This window comes from Cetorhinus maximus, chromosome 16 (assembly GCF_964194155.1).
Source record: "Cetorhinus maximus chromosome 16, sCetMax3.hap1.1, whole genome shotgun sequence".
NCBI lineage: Eukaryota > Metazoa > Chordata > Chondrichthyes > Lamniformes > Cetorhinidae > Cetorhinus > Cetorhinus maximus.
In genome coordinates, this window is record NC_135894.1 from 90228651 (window position 1) to 90247792 (window position 19142).

The 19142-nt window shown below is 42.4% G+C and overlaps 2 protein-coding genes across 3 annotated transcripts in view; one reads left to right on the plus strand and one right to left on the minus strand.

The window, feature by feature from the left end:
• zbtb21 (zinc finger and BTB domain containing 21) overlaps positions 1 to 15373 on the minus strand; it is a 64620-nt gene extending 49247 nt beyond the window's left edge. Inside the window, exon 1 of the mRNA XM_078560340.1 lies at positions 15262 to 15373. Coding sequence (XP_078416466.1) covers positions 15262 to 15363 — 102 coding nt within the window. The 5' untranslated portion in view covers positions 15364 to 15373. The remainder of the gene's footprint in view (positions 1 to 15261) is intronic.
• LOC144691822 (uncharacterized) overlaps positions 15065 to 19142 on the plus strand; it is a 41585-nt gene continuing 37507 nt past the window's right edge. Inside the window, exon 1 of one of the 2 annotated variants that reach the window (XM_078560343.1) lies at positions 15065 to 15129. The gene's annotated coding sequence lies outside the window, so the exon portion shown is untranslated. Of the gene's footprint in view, positions 15130 to 15235; positions 15308 to 19142 lie in introns of those variants that run through there. The other variant, XM_078560344.1, reaches the window with a different exon arrangement.

Consider the following 19142-nt stretch of genomic DNA (forward strand, 5'->3'; position numbering starts at 1 on the left):
GCCCACTCACTTAACCTGTCCACATCCCTTTGGAATCTCTTTGTATCCTCCTCACAACTTATCTTCCCACCTAACTTTGTGTCACCAGCAAAACTTAGATACATTACACTCAATGCCCTTATTTGAATCATTGATTTAAATTGTAAATAGCTGAGGCCCAAGCACCGATCATTGCGGTACCCCAGAAGTTACACCGGTCAACCTGAAAATGGCCTGTTTGTTCCTACTCTGTTTTCTGTCCGTCAACCAATCCGCAATTCATGCTAATATAATAACCCCAACCCCATGATATTTTTGTGATTGCTCCTTGGGTCACATCTTATTGAATGCTTATTGAAAATCCAAATACACTACATCCACTGGTTCTCTTTTATCAACCCTGCGAGTTACAACCTCAAAACCGCAGAGGTTTGTCAAACACAACTTCCTTTTCATAATTCAGTGTTGACTCTTCCCAATTATATAATGATTTTTTTTTTTTTTTTTGAGTACCCTAATTGAAAATTCTAGTTTCCTATGATGCATGTGGTCACTCATTGAACATGACAGTTTAGGAAAGGTGCCAAAGGGCAACCTGCAGTCATGGCACTCCATTCTGGTATCAGTCAGCATCTTCAGGAAAGGAAGAGAGAAAATTGGATGGGCAGGGCGAAATGGGGGATTTTACCCTTGAATAAATTTCTTTGCTACTTATTTGGTGGAATTAATTTACAAAATTGGGGTGCTGCACTTTAGAACTAAGATGCTCACTTTAGACCTACGTTCAGATTCAGGTTAAGAATTTGCATGTATTAGCTTCCAGTTTGCCCACTCCCAGTTTTAAAAAGTCTCAATGTGTTATTTTCTCTCTGCACCTTCTGTTTCCTTATGCCTGTTTTATAGTGGTACTTTAAAATCTAACACCTCTAGCAGCTTGGCTCAGTGGATTGTATTCTGGTTCCAAAATCTGGTCACTCTTGGTTCAAATCCCATTCCGGGATTGAATAATGTGGAAGTACCGTCATTCAGCTGAAATTTTATGGATGTTAGGACGCCCATGGCATTTGTTGAAGGAAATCAACGAGCTCTCCCACTGCTCTCTTTTAAAAAACACCACCAAAATAGATTAGTCATTCACTTTATTGCTATGTACAAATTGCCAGACACATCTGCCTACCTAACAGTAAATTCAATGTATATATAACACTTTGAGAGATTGGTAAGGTGTCAAAAGTGTAAATCTTTCTTTTTACTCTGCCCTCCCCATACATCCTCCTCCTAGCTGAAGATATAACAACCAACCTAAATAGCAACATTCCAGTCTTCAATGTAAATTAATCTTTTAGCCTGAAGGACACTTCAGATGACCTGCTTTTCATTTTGTTTAATTTTGTCCGTCCCTGTTCACACTAGAATTGCAGAGCGGAACATCATTCTCTTTACCATGGCAGTCTTGGCTCAGTAGTAGCAGATTTACCTACGTCAAATGGGGTTGCTGATTTAAGCCTCACTCCAGGGCTTGAACATATAATTCAGGCTCAAACTTCAGTGCAAAGTGCAATGCTGGAATATATTGTCGAAGATGCTGTTTTCCAGATGAGACATTAAATTGAGGTCCACTCTGCTTGTTTAGGTGGATGTAAAAGATCCTTGGGCACACTTTCAAAGGTCAGGGAGATTTTCTGCTATCCTGGCCAACCAAGTGGTCATTTTAGTAGCACCACCTTTCACCTCGGTGTGCACACATTGACTTCTGCACTTATCTACAACACAGTCCTAAGCAATTGACTTTTGGATCACGAATGGACCAGTCAGCCCTGCCATTCTATTACATCATGGACTGATCTGTACCTCAACTCCATTCTGTGCTTTTTCTCTAGTTTCTTGTGCATCAGCCATTGACTGCTCTGTTAGTAGCACTCCCGCCACTAAGTCAGGTTATGGGTTAACTCCCACTCCAGGGATCTGAACACAAAAATCTAGCTGACAGTTCAGTGCAGTCCTGAGGTAATGGTGCACTGAGAGAGATACCGTCTTTCAGATGAGATGTTACACTGATGTTACTGTCTGCCCCAGAGGTGGATACATGACGCTATTTTAAAAAAGAGCAGGGGAGTGATCCTCAGCATCCATGGCAATATTTATCCCTTGATCAGCATCATTAAAATAAACTATTTGGTCATTATCATTTCGCTGTTTGTAGGAGTTTGTTGCGCACAAATTGGTTGCCGTATTTCCTGCATTACCTGGTGACTGTACTTCAAAAGTGCTTCACTGACTGAAAAGTGCTTGAGACATCCTGAGGTCATGAACAGCACTACAGATATGCAAGTCTTTCTTTCTTTCTTTACTTTACCCGTGTCTGATAAAAGCAAATCAATCTCAGTCTTGAAAATTTCCATTGACTCAGCTTCCATCCAGAGATGCAGGAGTTCAAGGAGAGGATCAAGGGGGTGGTTGTTTTTTCACTTTGTGAAAAGAAAGCTTCCTGATTTCACTCGTGCACCAACTTTTAGCGATTTTTGTACCAGGCTACCCAAATCCCTTTGCTCTTCCACAGCTCTTAGTCTCTCACATTTAAGAAAATATTCCATTGTCTTTCTTGGATCCAAAGTGGGTAACCTCACACTACTGAACTTCACCTTCCATTGTTGTGCTCATTTAATCTGTCTTTGTACATTTGTAACTTCCTACCCCATCAACTTTGTTTCTTCTAAAATGGGTGTAAACTTGGTTATGTATTTCTCTATTCCTTAATACAAGTCAATAATGTATATGGTGAAAAGTTGAATTCTTCAGTGCTGAGGTCCATAACTTCGACATCCTACCAATAAGAGGATGTTTCCTTTATTCTTTCCCTCTCCTACTTTTCAGCCTATTCTAACCCACGTCACAAAGTTATCCCCAATTCTGTGCACTTTTATTTTTGATCATCCTATATCCTGAATCTGGAGAGCTTTGGAAAATTGAGTAACACATTTGTAATTTCCTCACCTATTTCCTTTAATACCTGGGCTGGAATCCATCAGGCCTCGGAGATTTGTCTAAGCACCTCAGAACCCCTGGAGGGCGTGAAAGGCACGATATAAATTCGAGTCCTTTACTTCTCCAGCAATGATCATGTCCTCTCTTTGTTTCTGCATGTATTCACACCAAAGCCCAGTGTATAAATTTGCACCTTCACTTGCTTTTTAATAATCTGAAGAATTTAATTTATGAACTGACAGAAATGGGCATTTGCAAAGCATTAAAAATAGCACAACTGCCATTTACACAAAAGGCAAGTTTGGAGAGTGTCTGACACTTCAATGTGTCAAAAACATTTTAAAAATAAAGGCGTACTGTTTTTCTTTTCCTGACTTAGAACAGGAGATTTACAAGAACCTAGCAATCTGTTAACTTCTCTCACCAAACAGTAACGACACTGGAGTGTCAGCCTTGATTTTTGCACTCAAGGCCTGGAGTGTGACTTGAACACAGGGCCTTGTGACTCAGAGGCGAGAGTGCTACCAAATGAACCATGGCTAAGATTGAGGTTTAGTCACGATAGTGGGGAGAAAGGGTGCAATGAATATCACACACATCCATCAGACCAAATGCACCTTATAATGTTGCGAAGAATAAGAGAAAGCCCGAGGATTGGGAGTGTTTTAGAAACAGAGTTATTTCCCGCTGTGCCTTGTGCTTTTAGGCAACGTCAGAAGCTGACTGACCTGGTGTTTTGCCACTATTCTGTCTTTATTTCTGATTTCCAGCAATTTCAGTTTTTACGATACGATCAATTACATTGGCAAACAATACAGGTTGACTAATTGATAGGTAATTGTTAACTTCACTCAAATGGGCCACAGTGAAATAGAAGAACAAGTCATGCTGGTAGAGGGTACCCTTCTGAGGGTAGGGCTGAGGCACATTGTTGAGGCAGAGTAGAGGGGTCTTTACAGTTGTATGCATTTGGGAAACAGTTTCTGCTTTACACAGACCTCAAAATTTTAGATTGTAAAATTGGGTGTTGAGGCCTGATCTGGCCTGAAGCAAAACATAATACCTCCTCCAAGGATCTCACTCCTCACATTTTGAGTTCAGGCTGGGCCCTGACTCTTGCTGCAGAAATGTGTGAAATGAATCTGCTTTTCACTGTGACGATTATATTTGTGTATTCATCAAGGAATGAGATGTTAGCAAAAATGTTTCAAAACAGTTTAGATAATAATGTGCTTGTAAATATTTAAATGGTGTTATCATGGAATGGTCTGAACTTCAATGACTGTTGCTTGTGTAGTACAGTGGCTGGTTGAAAGTATAAACCTCCCGAAGTCTCACTTACAATTTTATTATTTCTTTATGGATAATTATTTGAGTTTGGTTCTGATGTGTTGTACTGTCCATTTCTATAGCTGGTTTCCTACAATTCATATGGTGTACAAGCTTTACAAAGTCATTACATCAACACAACTTTTTTGTTAATCTGGGGTTGGCACAAATCAACTTAAAGATTAGAAGGTAAGAAATAAGAGCTGGAGTAGACCACATGGTCTCTCCAGCCTGACCTGCCATTCTATACAATCATTGCCAATCATCTGCATCAACTCCACTTTGCCACCCACTCCTCCTATCCCTTGATTCCTGGCCTATTATTGTTCCTTGTTTTCTCTCCCTTCTTTCTTAAATAGCAGTGTTACATTTGCTAACTTCAAATCACTAGGAACTTTCTAGAATCTAGGAAATTTTGGAAAATCATGACCAGTGCATCCACTACTTTTGATCTACCTCTTTTGGAGCCCTAGGCCATCAGGTCCTGGGAATTTGTTGGATTTTAATCCCCTAAATTTCTCTAATAAAGTAATTATTAACTGAGAAAAATTAAGTTCTTCACTCTTATTAGCCTATTGATTAACCTCTATTTCTGGTGTATAATTTGTGTCTTCCACTGTGAAGTCAGGCACATTGTTTATTCAACATTTGCCATTTCCTCATTTCCCATGATAATTTCTCGTGTTTCGGCCTCCAGGGTCCGTTTACTTTAGCAACTCTTGTCCTTTTTATATACTTGTAAGAGTTTGCACAACCCATTTTAATATTCCTGGCTAGTTTACTCTCATTCTATTTTTTCCCTTATCAATTTTTTGATCATCCTTTGCTGCCAATAGTTGGCAGTGGTGGTGATGACAGTGGGCGGGGGAGTTGGTGGAGAACAAAAACAGTAGAAAGTAAGGGGAGCTCAACAAGTTTGTTTGTGTGATTGCTTCCATGAGGAATGGGATGAGATTGCATGGGGCGGGTGAGTGGCGGCCATGGAAGGAATGGGATGGGAACAACCTGGGAAGATTGGAATGGTGTGGGAGGGAGGGGCTGAGATAATAGAATTGACTAACTACGACAAAATGGCAGGGACAATTATTTGGTGCAAGTTATTATTGGAAAACTATTGCTTGCACTAAAAATGAAGGTTTACTTGACTTGAATAAAAGCTGTCCGGTCAATTAAAAGAATGTATCAGCATTGGTTTTATAATTGAAGATGAGGAGAACAGTCTGTACCCTTCAAAGTTTCTGCACAGTCTAACTCCAATGAGCATGCAACTACACAAAAGTACACTCAAGGAAGAAGCAGATAGAATATTGCTACGAAATTTGAATACTAAACAGGGACTTTACAATGGAACAAGATTGGTAATTAGGAAACTGTTTTCTTCAGTGATAGATGCTGAAATTATAACAGACAGATTTCAAAGGAAATACAGTGGTTACTCCTCAAATAACATTGAACTCACCAGATGCAAGCCTGCCTTTTCAACTCAGGAGAAAACAGTTCCCAAAAAGTGAAGAGGGCATGCAGTAAAGTGCATACCGCTGCCACACTGTTGTTAGCTTAAAATTATTACAATTACTTAGTTCTTCCTCAAGGCTTTTTCCTGCCTAGTTGATGCTCCATAACTACAAAGCTGAGAAAAGATATATTTTAATTAAGGGGTTCCATTTCACTGAGGAGGCTTCAGGCCAATCCACAGCCAACAACCTGCTCTGAAAATTCTGCTCACATTTTGACAGCTGTGACAAATTCCACCACAGCAGCTGAATCAATCCGCAACATTCTAAGACAATCAGCAACATTCTAAAATAAACAACCCGCAACATTCTAAAAGAAAGTCAATTTGCCCTATCTTCTAATGTTAACGGATCCTTTAAAAAAAATTCCAGGATCTGAATCCACATCTTTGCCAAGAACTAATCACGTCTTCCTTGGGTCATAGCCTGTGTACCAAGTTTCATTGAAATCTGTCCATTAGTTTTTAAGATATATTGCTTACAGGCTAACAGGGGTGAAAACATTGCCTCCACCCACCTTCAGTTGCAGAGGTAATTAGACTTTCATATTCTATAAATATAAACAAGTACAAGGCCAGACTCTTGACAAAATTTAAATTTACATTCCTAGGCCTGTTTTGACCCATGGGCAGCTTTATGTAGTTTTTCCCAAAGCAAAAAGTTCTGATTCCGTTAAAGTTTTTGGTCAATGAATAACTAAAAAAACCCATATTTAAATAAGTACTATTGTAATAAAGATACTCATTTGACTGCAAATGTTTTGTGGTTCTCTGCTAGTTTAAAAATACTCTTGTTTTCTTTTTTAACAACCTGGTTACTAGTTTATTAAAAATGTCTCCTTTTTCAGTGGAGTCCATGGCTAGATTGTGTTGCTCTTCCATGAGCTGTGTTACTTTGTGTGATGTCCCTTACACATTCAGTAATTACCCTAATTGCAGTTAACCGAACACCAGAATTTACCCATGTTCATATCAACTTTTGTTAGTTTGGTATGCGAAATATCAGTATACAGGTCTGGCCTTTGACAAGCAAAAACCTAACCAAATTTTTTTTTTCAGAATCGAAAGAAGACTATGAAATAGGACTAGTATTTGGTGAGATTGTTAAATGGTCCTTTTCAAAGTTCACAGTGACTCATTTCACTCTAAGTTCTCCTCCCATAAAATAAAGGAAACAGTCCTTTGTCAGTTTAAATCATGAACAGACCATTACGCCATCCTCCGGGACTAACGTTTTGGATTTTTTTGGCATCTTCCTCCTTCCTGAGACCAGCAGTAAAATTCAAGCCTGGTTGCCTCATGTTGCTCTTTGCAAATACTGGTCTCATGATCCAACAGCAAAGGTCATATCATGTAACAAGCACATGTTCCCTTTTGATCTATGCATCTGCAATGGTATCATGTTAACAGCTTTTAGGACATTCATTTGCCAATGAAGTTGAGTGATCCAAGAATCGCTTTACATACATCCAGACAATAAAAAAAACAATGCCTCATTAGATTGTACTACAAACGTGGATAAACATTTCCTATTGAAATGCAGTTTCTTTCAAATAAGTTTGCAATATAAACTTTCAATCCGTCCTAGGTGCAATGCCTAGGCTTGTAAAAGGCCAGACCTGTGTGTTATTTCACATACCAAACTAACAAAGGTTGGTATAAACATAGGTAAATTCAGGTGTTCAGTTAACTGTAATTAGGGTAATTATTAAATGTGTAAGGGACATCACACAAAGTGACACCTTCATGTCTGTTGAATGTCCTTCTTGTCTGTCTGTCTTGAACGTCTGTTGAATGACTCTTCTTCGTTCTGAAGAAGAGTCATACGGGCTTGAAATGTTAACCCTATCTTTCGCTCCACAGATGCTGTCAGACCTGCTGAGTTTTTCCAGCACTTTTTGTTTTTGTTTCAGATTTCCAGCATCCGCAGTATTTTGCCTTTACCTTCATGTGCGCTCATATAAGCAGCAGCTTATGGCATTACTCAACAAATGAAATGGCCGACAACTCGTCATTCAATAAAAGTAAAAGCTCTGAAGAGCAGGCACATGGACTCGAAACTTTAACTGTTTCTCTATCTATAGATGCCCTCAGATCTGTTGAGCTTTTCCAGCATTTTCTGTTTTTAACTTGTTGTTCAAGTGGCTTTTAACATATGAACAAAACGTAAGATCATGAGGAGTAGGCCATTTGGCCCCTTGAGTCTGCACCACCATTCAATAATATCATGAGTGATCTAGTTGCGGCCTTAACTCCACTTTCCTGCTTGCTCCCATAACCCTCGACTCCCTTGTTCAGCAAAATCTTTCGAACTTAACCTCGAATATATTCAATGGCCCAGCTTCAACTGCTCGCTGGGGAGAAGAATTCTAACACTTAACGTCCCTCAGAAAAAACTCCTCGCCTCTGCCTTAAATGGGAGATCCTTTTTTCTGAAATTGTGTCCCCTCATTCTAGATTGCCCCACAAGGGGAAACATCCTCCCAGCATTTTCCCTGTCGAGCCCCCTCAGAATCTTACATGTTTCAATAAGATCACCTCTCATTCTTCTAAACTCCAATGGGTACAGGCCATAGTCAAGCAACAGCATGACATTGTCTGTAAGGTGTGATTCTGTGAGTATGACTATAATCCCAGACACCACCATTACCATCCCTGGGTATGTCCTGTCCCACTGTCAGGAGACACAGCAGAAGCGGCAGCACAGTGGTATACAGTTGGGAGGGACTTGCCCAGGGAGTCCTCAAGATCGACTCCAGACCTCATGAAATCTCATAGCACCAGGTCAAACATGGGCAAGGAAACCGCCTGCTGATTACCACATACCACACCCCGCCCCCTCAGCTGATGAATCAGTGCTCCTCCATGTTGAACACCACTTGGAGGAAGCACGGAGGGTGGCAAGGATGCGGAATGTACTTTGTCCATCACCAAGAGTGGCTTGGTAGCACCACTACTGATCGAGTTGGTCGAGTCCTAAAGGGCATAGCTGCTAGGCTGGGTCTGCAGCAGGTGGTGAGGGAACCAACAAGAGGGAAAACCACATTTGACCTCATCCTCACCAACCTGCCTGCCACAGATGCATCTGTCCATGACAGTATCAGTCGGGTGACCACCGCAGGGTCATTGTGGAGACGAAGCCCTGCCTTCAGATTGAGAATACCCACCATCGTGTTGTGTGGCACTACCACCGTGCTAAATGGGATAGATTTCAAACAGATCTAGCAACTCAAGACCGGACAACCATGAGGCACTGTGGGTCACCTACAGCAGCAGTATCGTATTCAAACATAATCTGTAACCTCATGGCCCGGCATATCCCCCACTCTATCATTACCACTAGTCCAGGGGATCAGCCCTGGTTCAATGAAGAGTGCAGAAGGGCATGCCAGGAGGAGCACCAGGCATACCTAAAAATGAGGGGTGTCAACCTGGTGAAGCTACAATACAGGGCTACTTGTGTGCCAAGCAGCATAAGCAGCAAATGATAGACAGAGATAAGCGATTCCACAACCAACAGATTAGATCTAAGCTCAATAGTCCTGCCACATCAAGCCATGAACAGTGGTGGACAATTAAATAACTCACTGAAGGAGGCGGCTCCACAAATATCCCCATCCTAAATGATAGGGGAGCCCAACCCATCAGTGCAAAAGATAAGGCCAAAGCATTTGCTACAATCTTCAGCCAGAAGTGCTGAGTGGATGATTCACCTTGGCCTCCTCCAGAGGTCCACAGTATCACAGATGCCAGTCTTTAGCCAATTCTATTCACTCCATGTGATAAAGAAACAGCTGAAAGCATTGGATATTGCAACGGCAATGGGCCCTGACAAAATTTCAGCAATAGTACAGAAGGCTTGTGCTCCAGAACTGGCCGCACCCCTAGCCAAGCTGTTCCAGTACAGCTACAACACAGGCATCTACCCAGCAATGTGGAAAATTGCCCAGGTATGTCCTGTACTCAAAAAGCAGGGCAAATCCAACCAGGCCAATTACTGCCCCATCAGTATACTCTCCATCATCAGTAAAGTGATGGAAGGGGTCATCAAGAGTGCTATCAAGCAATGCTTGCTTAGCAATCATCTGCTCACTGATGCTCAGTTTGGGTTCCCCCAGGGTCACTCAGTCTCTTAACTCATTACAGCCTTGGTTCAAACATGGGCCAAAGAGATGAACTCCAGAGGTAAGGTGAGAGTGGCTGCCCTTTACATCAAGGCAGCATTTGACATAGTGTGGCATCAAGTAACCCTAGCAAAACTGGAATCAATGGGAATCAGGGAGAAAATTCTCCACTGGTTGGAATCATGCCTAGCACAAAGGAAGATGGTTGTGGTTGTTGGAGGTTAATCATCTCAGTCCCAGGACATCACTGCAGGAGTTCCTCAGAGTAGTGTCCTAGGCCTGCTGGTGTCAGGCATGTTCAGTGGCATGACCGGACATTATGGTGTGATCGGTTTCACAACGGCCTGAAACCAGTTTGCGATCGTTCACTCAGCCCGCCAAAGGCAGGCCACCTTTCCTGACATCGGACGTCGGGAATCGCATTGTAATAAAGGAGCATATCATTATATGGCCAGCCTGCAAGAATTGCCCCCTCCCTGGATCATCCGCCTACATCAGCGGGAAAACATACTGACATGTTTCACAACGGCACCTAAGCAACGTCCACCTTGCAGGCTGCACTTCGCTCAGGACTCCCAAAGTTTGTTTGCCTACCTTGCTTCAGTCAGCACTCACAGTCATCAGCACCAGGCTTCACAGACAGCACCACATCACTTTTAAGAGAGCTCATGGGTAGGTCTCTGCCTACCAGATCAGCCATATGTGGGTGGTTTTTCAACAGCTACAGGGCAAAGTCTTGCTTGGGGAAGGGGGAAAAGTGGCCTCAGGCAAGGAAAGATGCTGCAGGACAAGAGCTGTACTGAGGAAGGAGGGTATCTCAGGGTGTGTGGGGGTGCACGTGTTAATATGTGTAAGTGGCCTCAAAGTTTTGAAGGCTGAGGAGGCAGTCTCCAGAGGAGATGAGGCCAGATGGAGATGTGAGGGTATGTGTGCGAGAATGGGTGGTGATGTCCCTTGAGCTGGCAGTGAGTGAGATACCTAGAATGTGTAATGGGCTGGAGTGAGAGAGTTTAGAGTGATGAGATGGTTGCCATACCCTCGCTACATGGATGAGATCATTCACCCTCTATCCGCACTGGGTGGTGAACTTCTTCTGTGCAGCATTGGCACTGACCACCATTGCTACCAAGCCGGAGTGGTAATGTAGCTGCCTCTCCTGCAACCAGAGCAGGGGTAGAGGACATCACAGCGGGCCACCACGGCATCCAAAAGGCGCTCGAGGGTCACAGTCTTCTTGCCTTTCGGGGCCATGTCTTCTTTGCTGCAGTCACTGAGCGCGGCTGTACTTTAAATATGGTGCCTGGCGTGATGAAACAGCAAGGTGATGGCATGGCGGGCAAATGAGAGCCCGCCCACCATGGAAACGATGAGTTTCCAGGGAATGTATAAGTAATGTGGTGAATTTGGGATGATACTGCGTGAAATACCGCCAATGCAGCTGGCGGGTAAAACATCATCTTACCCGCCCACTACCGCACTTAGTACAAATCTGGGATGATTCCGCCCCTAGGCCCAACCATCTTTAGATTCTTCATCAATGGCCATGCTTCCATCATAAGGTCAGAAGGGGGATGTTCGCTGATGATAGCACAATGTTCAGCACCATACGTGATTCCTCGGACACTGAAGCAGTCCATGTCCAAACGCAGCAAGGCCTGGACAACATCCAGGCTTAGGCTGACAAGTGGCAAGTAATATTCATGCCACACAAATGCTAGGCAATGACCATCTCCAACAAGAGAGAATCTAACCATCGCCCCTTGACATTCAATGGCATTACCATCGCTGAATTCCCCACTATCAACATCCTGGGGGTTACATTGACCAGAAACTGAACTGGACTAGCCACATAAATACTGTGGCTACAAGAGCAGGTCAGAGGCTAGGAATCCTGCGGCGAGTAACTCATCTCCTCACTCCCCAAAGCCTTTCCATCCTCTACAAGGCACAAGTCAGGAGTGTTATGGAATACTTGCTGCTTGCCTGGATGAGTGCAGCTCCAACAACACTCAAGAAGCTTGACACCATCCAGGACAAAGCAGCCTGCTTGATTGGCACCCCATTCACTTCCTCCACCATTGACAAACAGTGGCAGCAGTGTGTACCAGCTACAAGGTGCACTGCAGAAACTCACCAAGGCTCCTTAGGCAGCACCTTCCAAACCCACGACTGCTACCATCTAGAAGGGCAAGGGCAGCAAACATATGGGAACACCACCACCTGGAAGTCCCCCTCCATGCCACTCGCCACCCTGACTAGGAAATAGCAGCACTGTGGGTGTACCAACACCACAGAGACTGCAGCAGTTCAAGGAGGCAGCTCACCACCAGCTTCTCAAGGGCAATTAGGGATGGACATTAAATGCTGACCTAGCCAGCGAAGCCCACATTTCATAAATGAATATAAAATAACAAGCTCAACCTTTCCTTATAAGACAAGCCCCTTCATCCCAACGATCAGCCTAGTGAACCTTCTCTATTCTGCTCCCAAAGCAAGTATGTCCCTCCTTAGATGTGGCTAAAACTACATACACTACTCTAGGTGTGGTCTCACCAATGTCCTGTATAGTTGTAGCAAGGCTTCCCTACTTCTATACTCTATCTCCCTTGCAATAAAAGCCAACACTCCATTTGCCTTCCTAATTAACTGCTGTACTTGCATGCTAACTTTTTGCGATTCATGTACAAGGATCCCGAGATCCCTCTGTCCTGCAACATTCTGAGCTCCCTATCCATTTAAATTTAATATTCTTCCTGTCAAACGGACAACCTCACATTTTCCCACTTCGTGCTCCATTTGCCAAATTTTTAAAAGTCATGCAGCAATACCAAAATAAACTTGCCAAAATCACGGCGGCCCAGGGCTAGAAAGATTCTTCTTTTAAAATCTGGATCTTCTCAGCTGCTGGTCTGTTTTCTTTAGTGCAGTGTGAGACCAGTGTTTAATATCCCAAATAGAACTAGTTAACCAGCCTCAAGATCAATGAATCAAAATTCTTGCACAAAGAAGGTGGAGAGCTGATTGACCATTTGAATATGATCGATAGTGCAGAGCGTATGATGACTTTACTTCAATGTGCTTTAAAAATATGGATAATCATAACAGGACGCAATTTCAGTTTCCATTACAAGTCAACAAAAATTAGATATGAAAACTGGTAACGTGCTTTCCAAATGCCAGAATTTTTTTGTCTGCTTCGCTAGAAATTGAACTTGCAGCATGTTATAAAGGGGGAACCCAAGATGCATTTCCAAACAGCTTAAAAAAAAAACACTGCCCACTCTCCTCATTCATGGCACTGGAATTGAACTTGACACCATAACCGTGGGTTTTTCCACAAAGCCTCCATTCCCAGGTTGCCTCCATGACTAACCGTTGGCCTACTTTCAGATTTTTTCACTAATAACAAGTTGTTGTCAACTATGGTTTATTACAAAAAAAACAGATGGTGATAGCATCTAAGTGTGGGTGACAGCCTTGAAACAAGAGGGAGTTGGAAAGTCTGCATTGGCTTGCTTTTTGCAGTAAAATGCTACTATATTTGTGGAGCATAAGCTACACAATAAATTTCCCAAAGATAAGCTTTGTACAGTATCCCTGTAAAAGCATAAATAACAAAGTGATCAACACACGCAAGAGTTCTTTAATTATTTCTTCCACAATCCAGAAAAAGAATGTACAAATTAGTAGGTGATTATACACTCCTTCTGATTGTATTAATGCAGCATGGCTTTTCCTTTAAGTATTGATGGTTTGATTAGTTGTATCAGGACATATTTCAGAACCAGCAGTCTCACCCTCCACCATAATTTTAAACTGCCAATAATGAAATTCAATAAACGTAAACTGAGTGGATTGAAATTCTTACATTCCACGTAGTTTTATAATATTATTGTACAAGTTTATCATTGGTGTAATATCTCTCGCCAGGGTGTCTTACTTAGTTCCATTATCAGTTTGGGCTCTGACTCCAGATTCGTGCTGTGTTCACTCTATAACTGCAGTAATAAATGTGAAGCTAAATCATTGTGAACTGATTCTACAGAATGTTGCGCAGGGGCGTTTTAAATTTTTATTCACATGAAAATGATGAATGGCGAACATTTAATATTTTCAGATTAAAAGTGGCCACACTTGAAAAATGGTTGTGATGTATTTGGCTGTCTTAAGGTTGTGAAGCACTATATCATATTGCCCAACTAAGAAAATCAAATTACAAACTTAACTAAATGTTGCAGTGAGCAAAAATGAAAACAAATTGTTGAAGCATACTGTGAAGTTTTGTATATGGGTAAGCTCAGCCAGGCATAACTGTTTCAGCCACTGAAACATCACTAAGTAGACTTTTGCTACACACAGTGGTACATCTTCTGTAACACAAACATTTAGAAGAAACACATTCCTTCCTCTTTGATTAACTGATAAAGTTTAGAGAGCGTGAACAATGATTGTGTGAATCAGAAAAATTATACTACCCCCAAACAGATTGAGATTTAAGTTTGTTGAAAATGCAGACAGTAATTAACCACAGAATGATGAATACACTGACATTTTGCTGCACCTCACTGCAGGTTTTACAACTCACATCCAGGACTAACCCCTGCCTTTCACTGCAGAATACCTTCAAAGCTGCAGAAGCGTCTATTTCAGGGAAATTGGAAACTGGACTTCATTTGCAACATTTTTCAAACTCACGAATAAATTCTCAAAATCATAAATGCAATTGGCGGGGGCGAATTCCGAAGGGGAATGCAGTTTGGCAAAAATAAGTGAAAGTGGGAACACTCAAAAATAAATTTCCTCGTTTATGATACATTTTAAATGAAAATATTACAGAAGGAATTCTCCCTAGTTATGTAATGGACAAGGCGATTTTTGGGACACAACTCTGAATTTAGTAACGTCAATGAAAAATAAGTATTCGGAAGAAATAAAGCATGTTTATTAATTAAATAAACAGAAACAATAATACCAACTCCAGCTCAGTGGCTGCTGCGCGCATGCACAAACCTTGCAACCCACGTGGTGCAAATGAACAACGCATGCGCAGTGTCGACAATACCGGCCGACTCCCAGCCACGTCCAGTGCTCATGCGTCCGGACGTCACGGCCGCCTGGGTGACTCATGCGCAGTGGGGCACACGGAGCCGCAAACTAACCGCCGCCGCTGATGGGAGGAGGGGAGAAAACCGCCTCGGAGTTACGTCAGGACAGGCCGCTTTTTTTTTTATATATATATCGCTATCCCCTGACACACACTCACGCACAGAGACACACACAAGTCTGAGAACTTCCGGTCCCTCGCATTGCATTGACGGTTAATTTACTCACCTTATTCACGGGCGCCTCCGGTTTGGCCGTCAAATCCCCGCTTCCGGTGATTATATTTTTGGCTTTAGAATTTGGTGCCGCGCGCCGCCGCAGTGATTCCATCCATCTTGAATTTGACGTCATCCCACACTAGGGATGAGGTCATTCCATGGACCGCTCGTCACGCACGCTGTCTCCTGATTGGCCGAGGCTCTGAACGGGGAGGGCGGGATCAGTGCGTCACATCCGCTCGCGCCCGTCAATCAGCACTTGGGGCCGGCGCCGCTCTCGCGCTCTTAAAGGCAAATTCCCTTTTAATTTTCCATCCATAGACGTAAATTTAATTCTTTTTTTGATTTCTCCAGTGATCGCAATCCAGTGAGCAGAGTACGCATCTGCATTAGAACTTAGACCATCTGCAGTGGAGTGCCGCAGTTGACTTTTTTCAGGTCCCTGAGCTTGAGAGGGGACAAATCCCAATCAAGGTTTCCTCTTGTTGGTTCCTGTCCTGTGATCCCCTCCCTCTCTACCCACGTCCACAGCTTTTTTGCAGGAATGTGTGAGGAAACGCTGGAGCTTGGCGATGATACGTGAACAACTTAATTGTCAAGCAACATAAGTGCCTCAGCTCAACTTGTGAACATTGCTTCTTGAGTGAGGTACTCTTGGCGGAGTAGCTGAATCTTGTGAGGTCGTACTTTGCTCATCATGAGCCCAGGAAGAGGAAAAGGTTCCCCGGGTTCTGGGGTAGGAAAGAAAGAAGGGAGGGAGGGAGGGGGGGGGGGGAAGGAGAGGGATCAGTAAGAACATCATGGGAGCAGGTGTAGGGCACTGGGTCCCTTGAATCTGTCCCGCAATTCGATAAGATCAAAGAACCATAGAAAAGTTACAGCACAGAAGGAGGCCATTCGGCCCATCTTGTCCATGCCAGCCCGAGAACACCTAGGTGCCTTTTCTAATCCCACCTTCCTGCAGTTTACAGCACTTAAGGTGCAGATCCAGGTACTTTTTAAAAGAGTTTAGAGTTCCTGCCTCTACCACCAATTTGAGTGGTGATTTCCAGACACCACTACCCTCTGTGTAAAAAAAGTTCTTCCTCATGTCCCCCCTTCACCTTCTGCCACTTATCTTGAATCTATGTTCCCTGGCTCTAGAATTCTCCACCAAGGGAAACAATTTTATCCTGTCCACTCTATCTATTCCCCTCATCATTTTGTACACCTCAATCAAGTCACCTCTCAGCCTTCTTTGTTCCAAGGAAAATATCCCCAACCTATCCAATCTCTCCTCATAGCTACACTTTTCTAACCCTGGCAACATTCTTGTAAACCTCCTCTGCACTCTCTCCAGAGCTATTATGTCCTTCCTGTAATGGCTGATCTGATTGTGGCTTTAACTCCACTTTCCTGTCTGCCCCCACTGAATCCCCATCCCCATAATCTTTGATAATCCCTTGTTGATGAAAAATCTGTCTAACTCATCCTTGAATACTTTCAATGACCCTGCCTTCATTGCTCTCTGTGGAAGAGATTTACAGAGACTAACAACCCTCTCCAAGAAGAAATTCCTCCTCATCTCTGTCTTAAATGGGAGACCCCTTATTTTGAAGCTGTGCCCCTAGCTCTTGATTTCCCCCACAAGGGGAAATATCCTCTCAGTATCTATCCCGTCAAGCCCCCTCAGAATCTTTTATGTTTCAACGAGATCAGCTCTTGTTCTTCTAAACTCCAATGAGTATACCGGTCTAAACTGCTCGACCTTCATCATAAGGCAACCCGTTCGTCTCAGGGATCAACTCAACCTTCTGTCTCAACTGCTTTCAATACAAGTATATCCATCCTTAAATAAGGAGACCAAAACTATTTACAGTACTCCAAGTGCAATCTCACCAATGTCATGTACAGTTGTGATATATATATAAAAAAAGTTTAGAATAGGAAGATTAATGGTGGCAAAAAACTCTAGTCTTTAACATTCCAACTTTCGTCAATAAGTTGCTAATTTATAACACTAGTGTTATGCGTAGTTGAAATTTTACTGCAGTTGACTAATGAATCAACAACTATGTACAATACATATAATCCTATAATTTACCTGAAGAGACAACTGTGCAATACCAGTAATCTATCTTCTGATGTCAAAAGATATTTGATGAGTAACGTATGCCTGCTGACATCACACTAAGCAAACTGGGATGATTTCATTACTTAAAACTGCCACTTGTTGATTTAGTGCTAAGTTAAAGATAAGTAGGCAGATACCTTAGACAGTGAAAACAGAGCTGGGGATGGAGAAGAACATTTGCAAGCCTTGAGCAAGATTAGAGATGAGAAGAATTTCCTCCATTCCACAAAAAAAAAAGTGTAGTGGATATGTGGCCAAAAGGGTGTTAACTTTGGGTCAGTTGACATTGTTAAAAACAGAATTGGGGTAATACCTGTTGAAAATTGTGTGTTGGGTTTATAGAGATATTAACAGACCTGTTTGATTAAAGTGGAGATTGGGAAGAGAGAAGAGAAGCTGAGGGAAATGGGAAGAAACCATGACCGAGGTGGAATTAAATAGATTGTGGACCAAGTAGCTAAATGGCCACAATGCTATTTTTTCTTTCCGTATTTATCTTTTAAGCTGAGGTTGTGGTGGGATCATGGCTTGGGTTCCGATTGTTGGTTTATTCTTTGATCATATTTATTGATAATTTTAGTAAGCAGTTATTAATGCCACCATCTCATAAGGTAACAGAAGTAAGTCTGCCACTAGAGGCACTGATGCTAATTGTAATCTGCACTATCTTAACTTGTCTGCGATTAGGTAACTCAACAAAAACCAAAGATCCATCTGGTGCTCCTTGCTATGTATATCTCTTTGCCTGATGAATCTTATAAATGTAAAGATACCTCTTCTGTTTCAAAGGGTGAGGGTTACATTTCCTGCTCCTCAAATAAACTCATTTGTTTCAATTATATCAATGTAATACCTGCTAATATGCAACATATCAAATTTATGAGGGATTTAGACAGAGGGGAGAAACTGTTACCACTGCCAGAAACATTGAGAACCAGAGGACACCGATTTAAAGTAATTGGCAAAAGAACCAACAGTGGCTTGAGTGGTGAGGATCCAGAATGAACTGCCTGAGAGTGTAGTGAAGGCATATTTAATTGTGGCACTTGAAGAGAAATAAAATTGCACAGCTATGGGGTAAAGATGGGGGAGTGCGACTCCCATTCTTGCTGAGAACTGAGTTACTCTTGCTGAGAGCTGACATGGGCATGAGGGGCTGAATGCCCTTCTGTGCTGTAACCATTCTATGCTTCTATATTAAAATCAGGACCACAGAGCATTAAAAATGGTCCTGTCAGCCACCTAGATTCCACTCAATGGAATTCCCTCTCTAAACCTCAAGATTAATGGTCACCCCCTCCAATTTCCCATTTTGGCTCAATTTATGCTTTCCTCAAACCTCTGTGAAGACCTTTTCCGTTAAAGATGTTCTATTAATGCAAGTTGTTGTTAAGGAATAAATTTAAGCTTTTATTTTTCATCCCTGTTAAACTATATAAGAATGGAAAGAAAGACTTGAATTTTATAGCACCTTTCCAAACCTCAGGACTTTGCAAAGCACCCTACAGCCAATGAAGTACATTTAAAGTGTCATCACTGTTGTAAGGTAGGAAATGCGACAGGCAATTTGTGCGCTGCCACTTCTCACAAACAGTAATGTGATAACCAAATATTTCTGCTTTTTAGTGATATTATTTGAGGATGAATATTGGCCAGGACACTGGCGATGAGTCCCTTGCTCTTCTTCGATATAGTGCCATAGGTGTCTGAGAGAGCAGATGGGACCTAGATTCATGTCTCATCAAAAAGACAGCACCCCTGACAGTGCAGCACCTCCC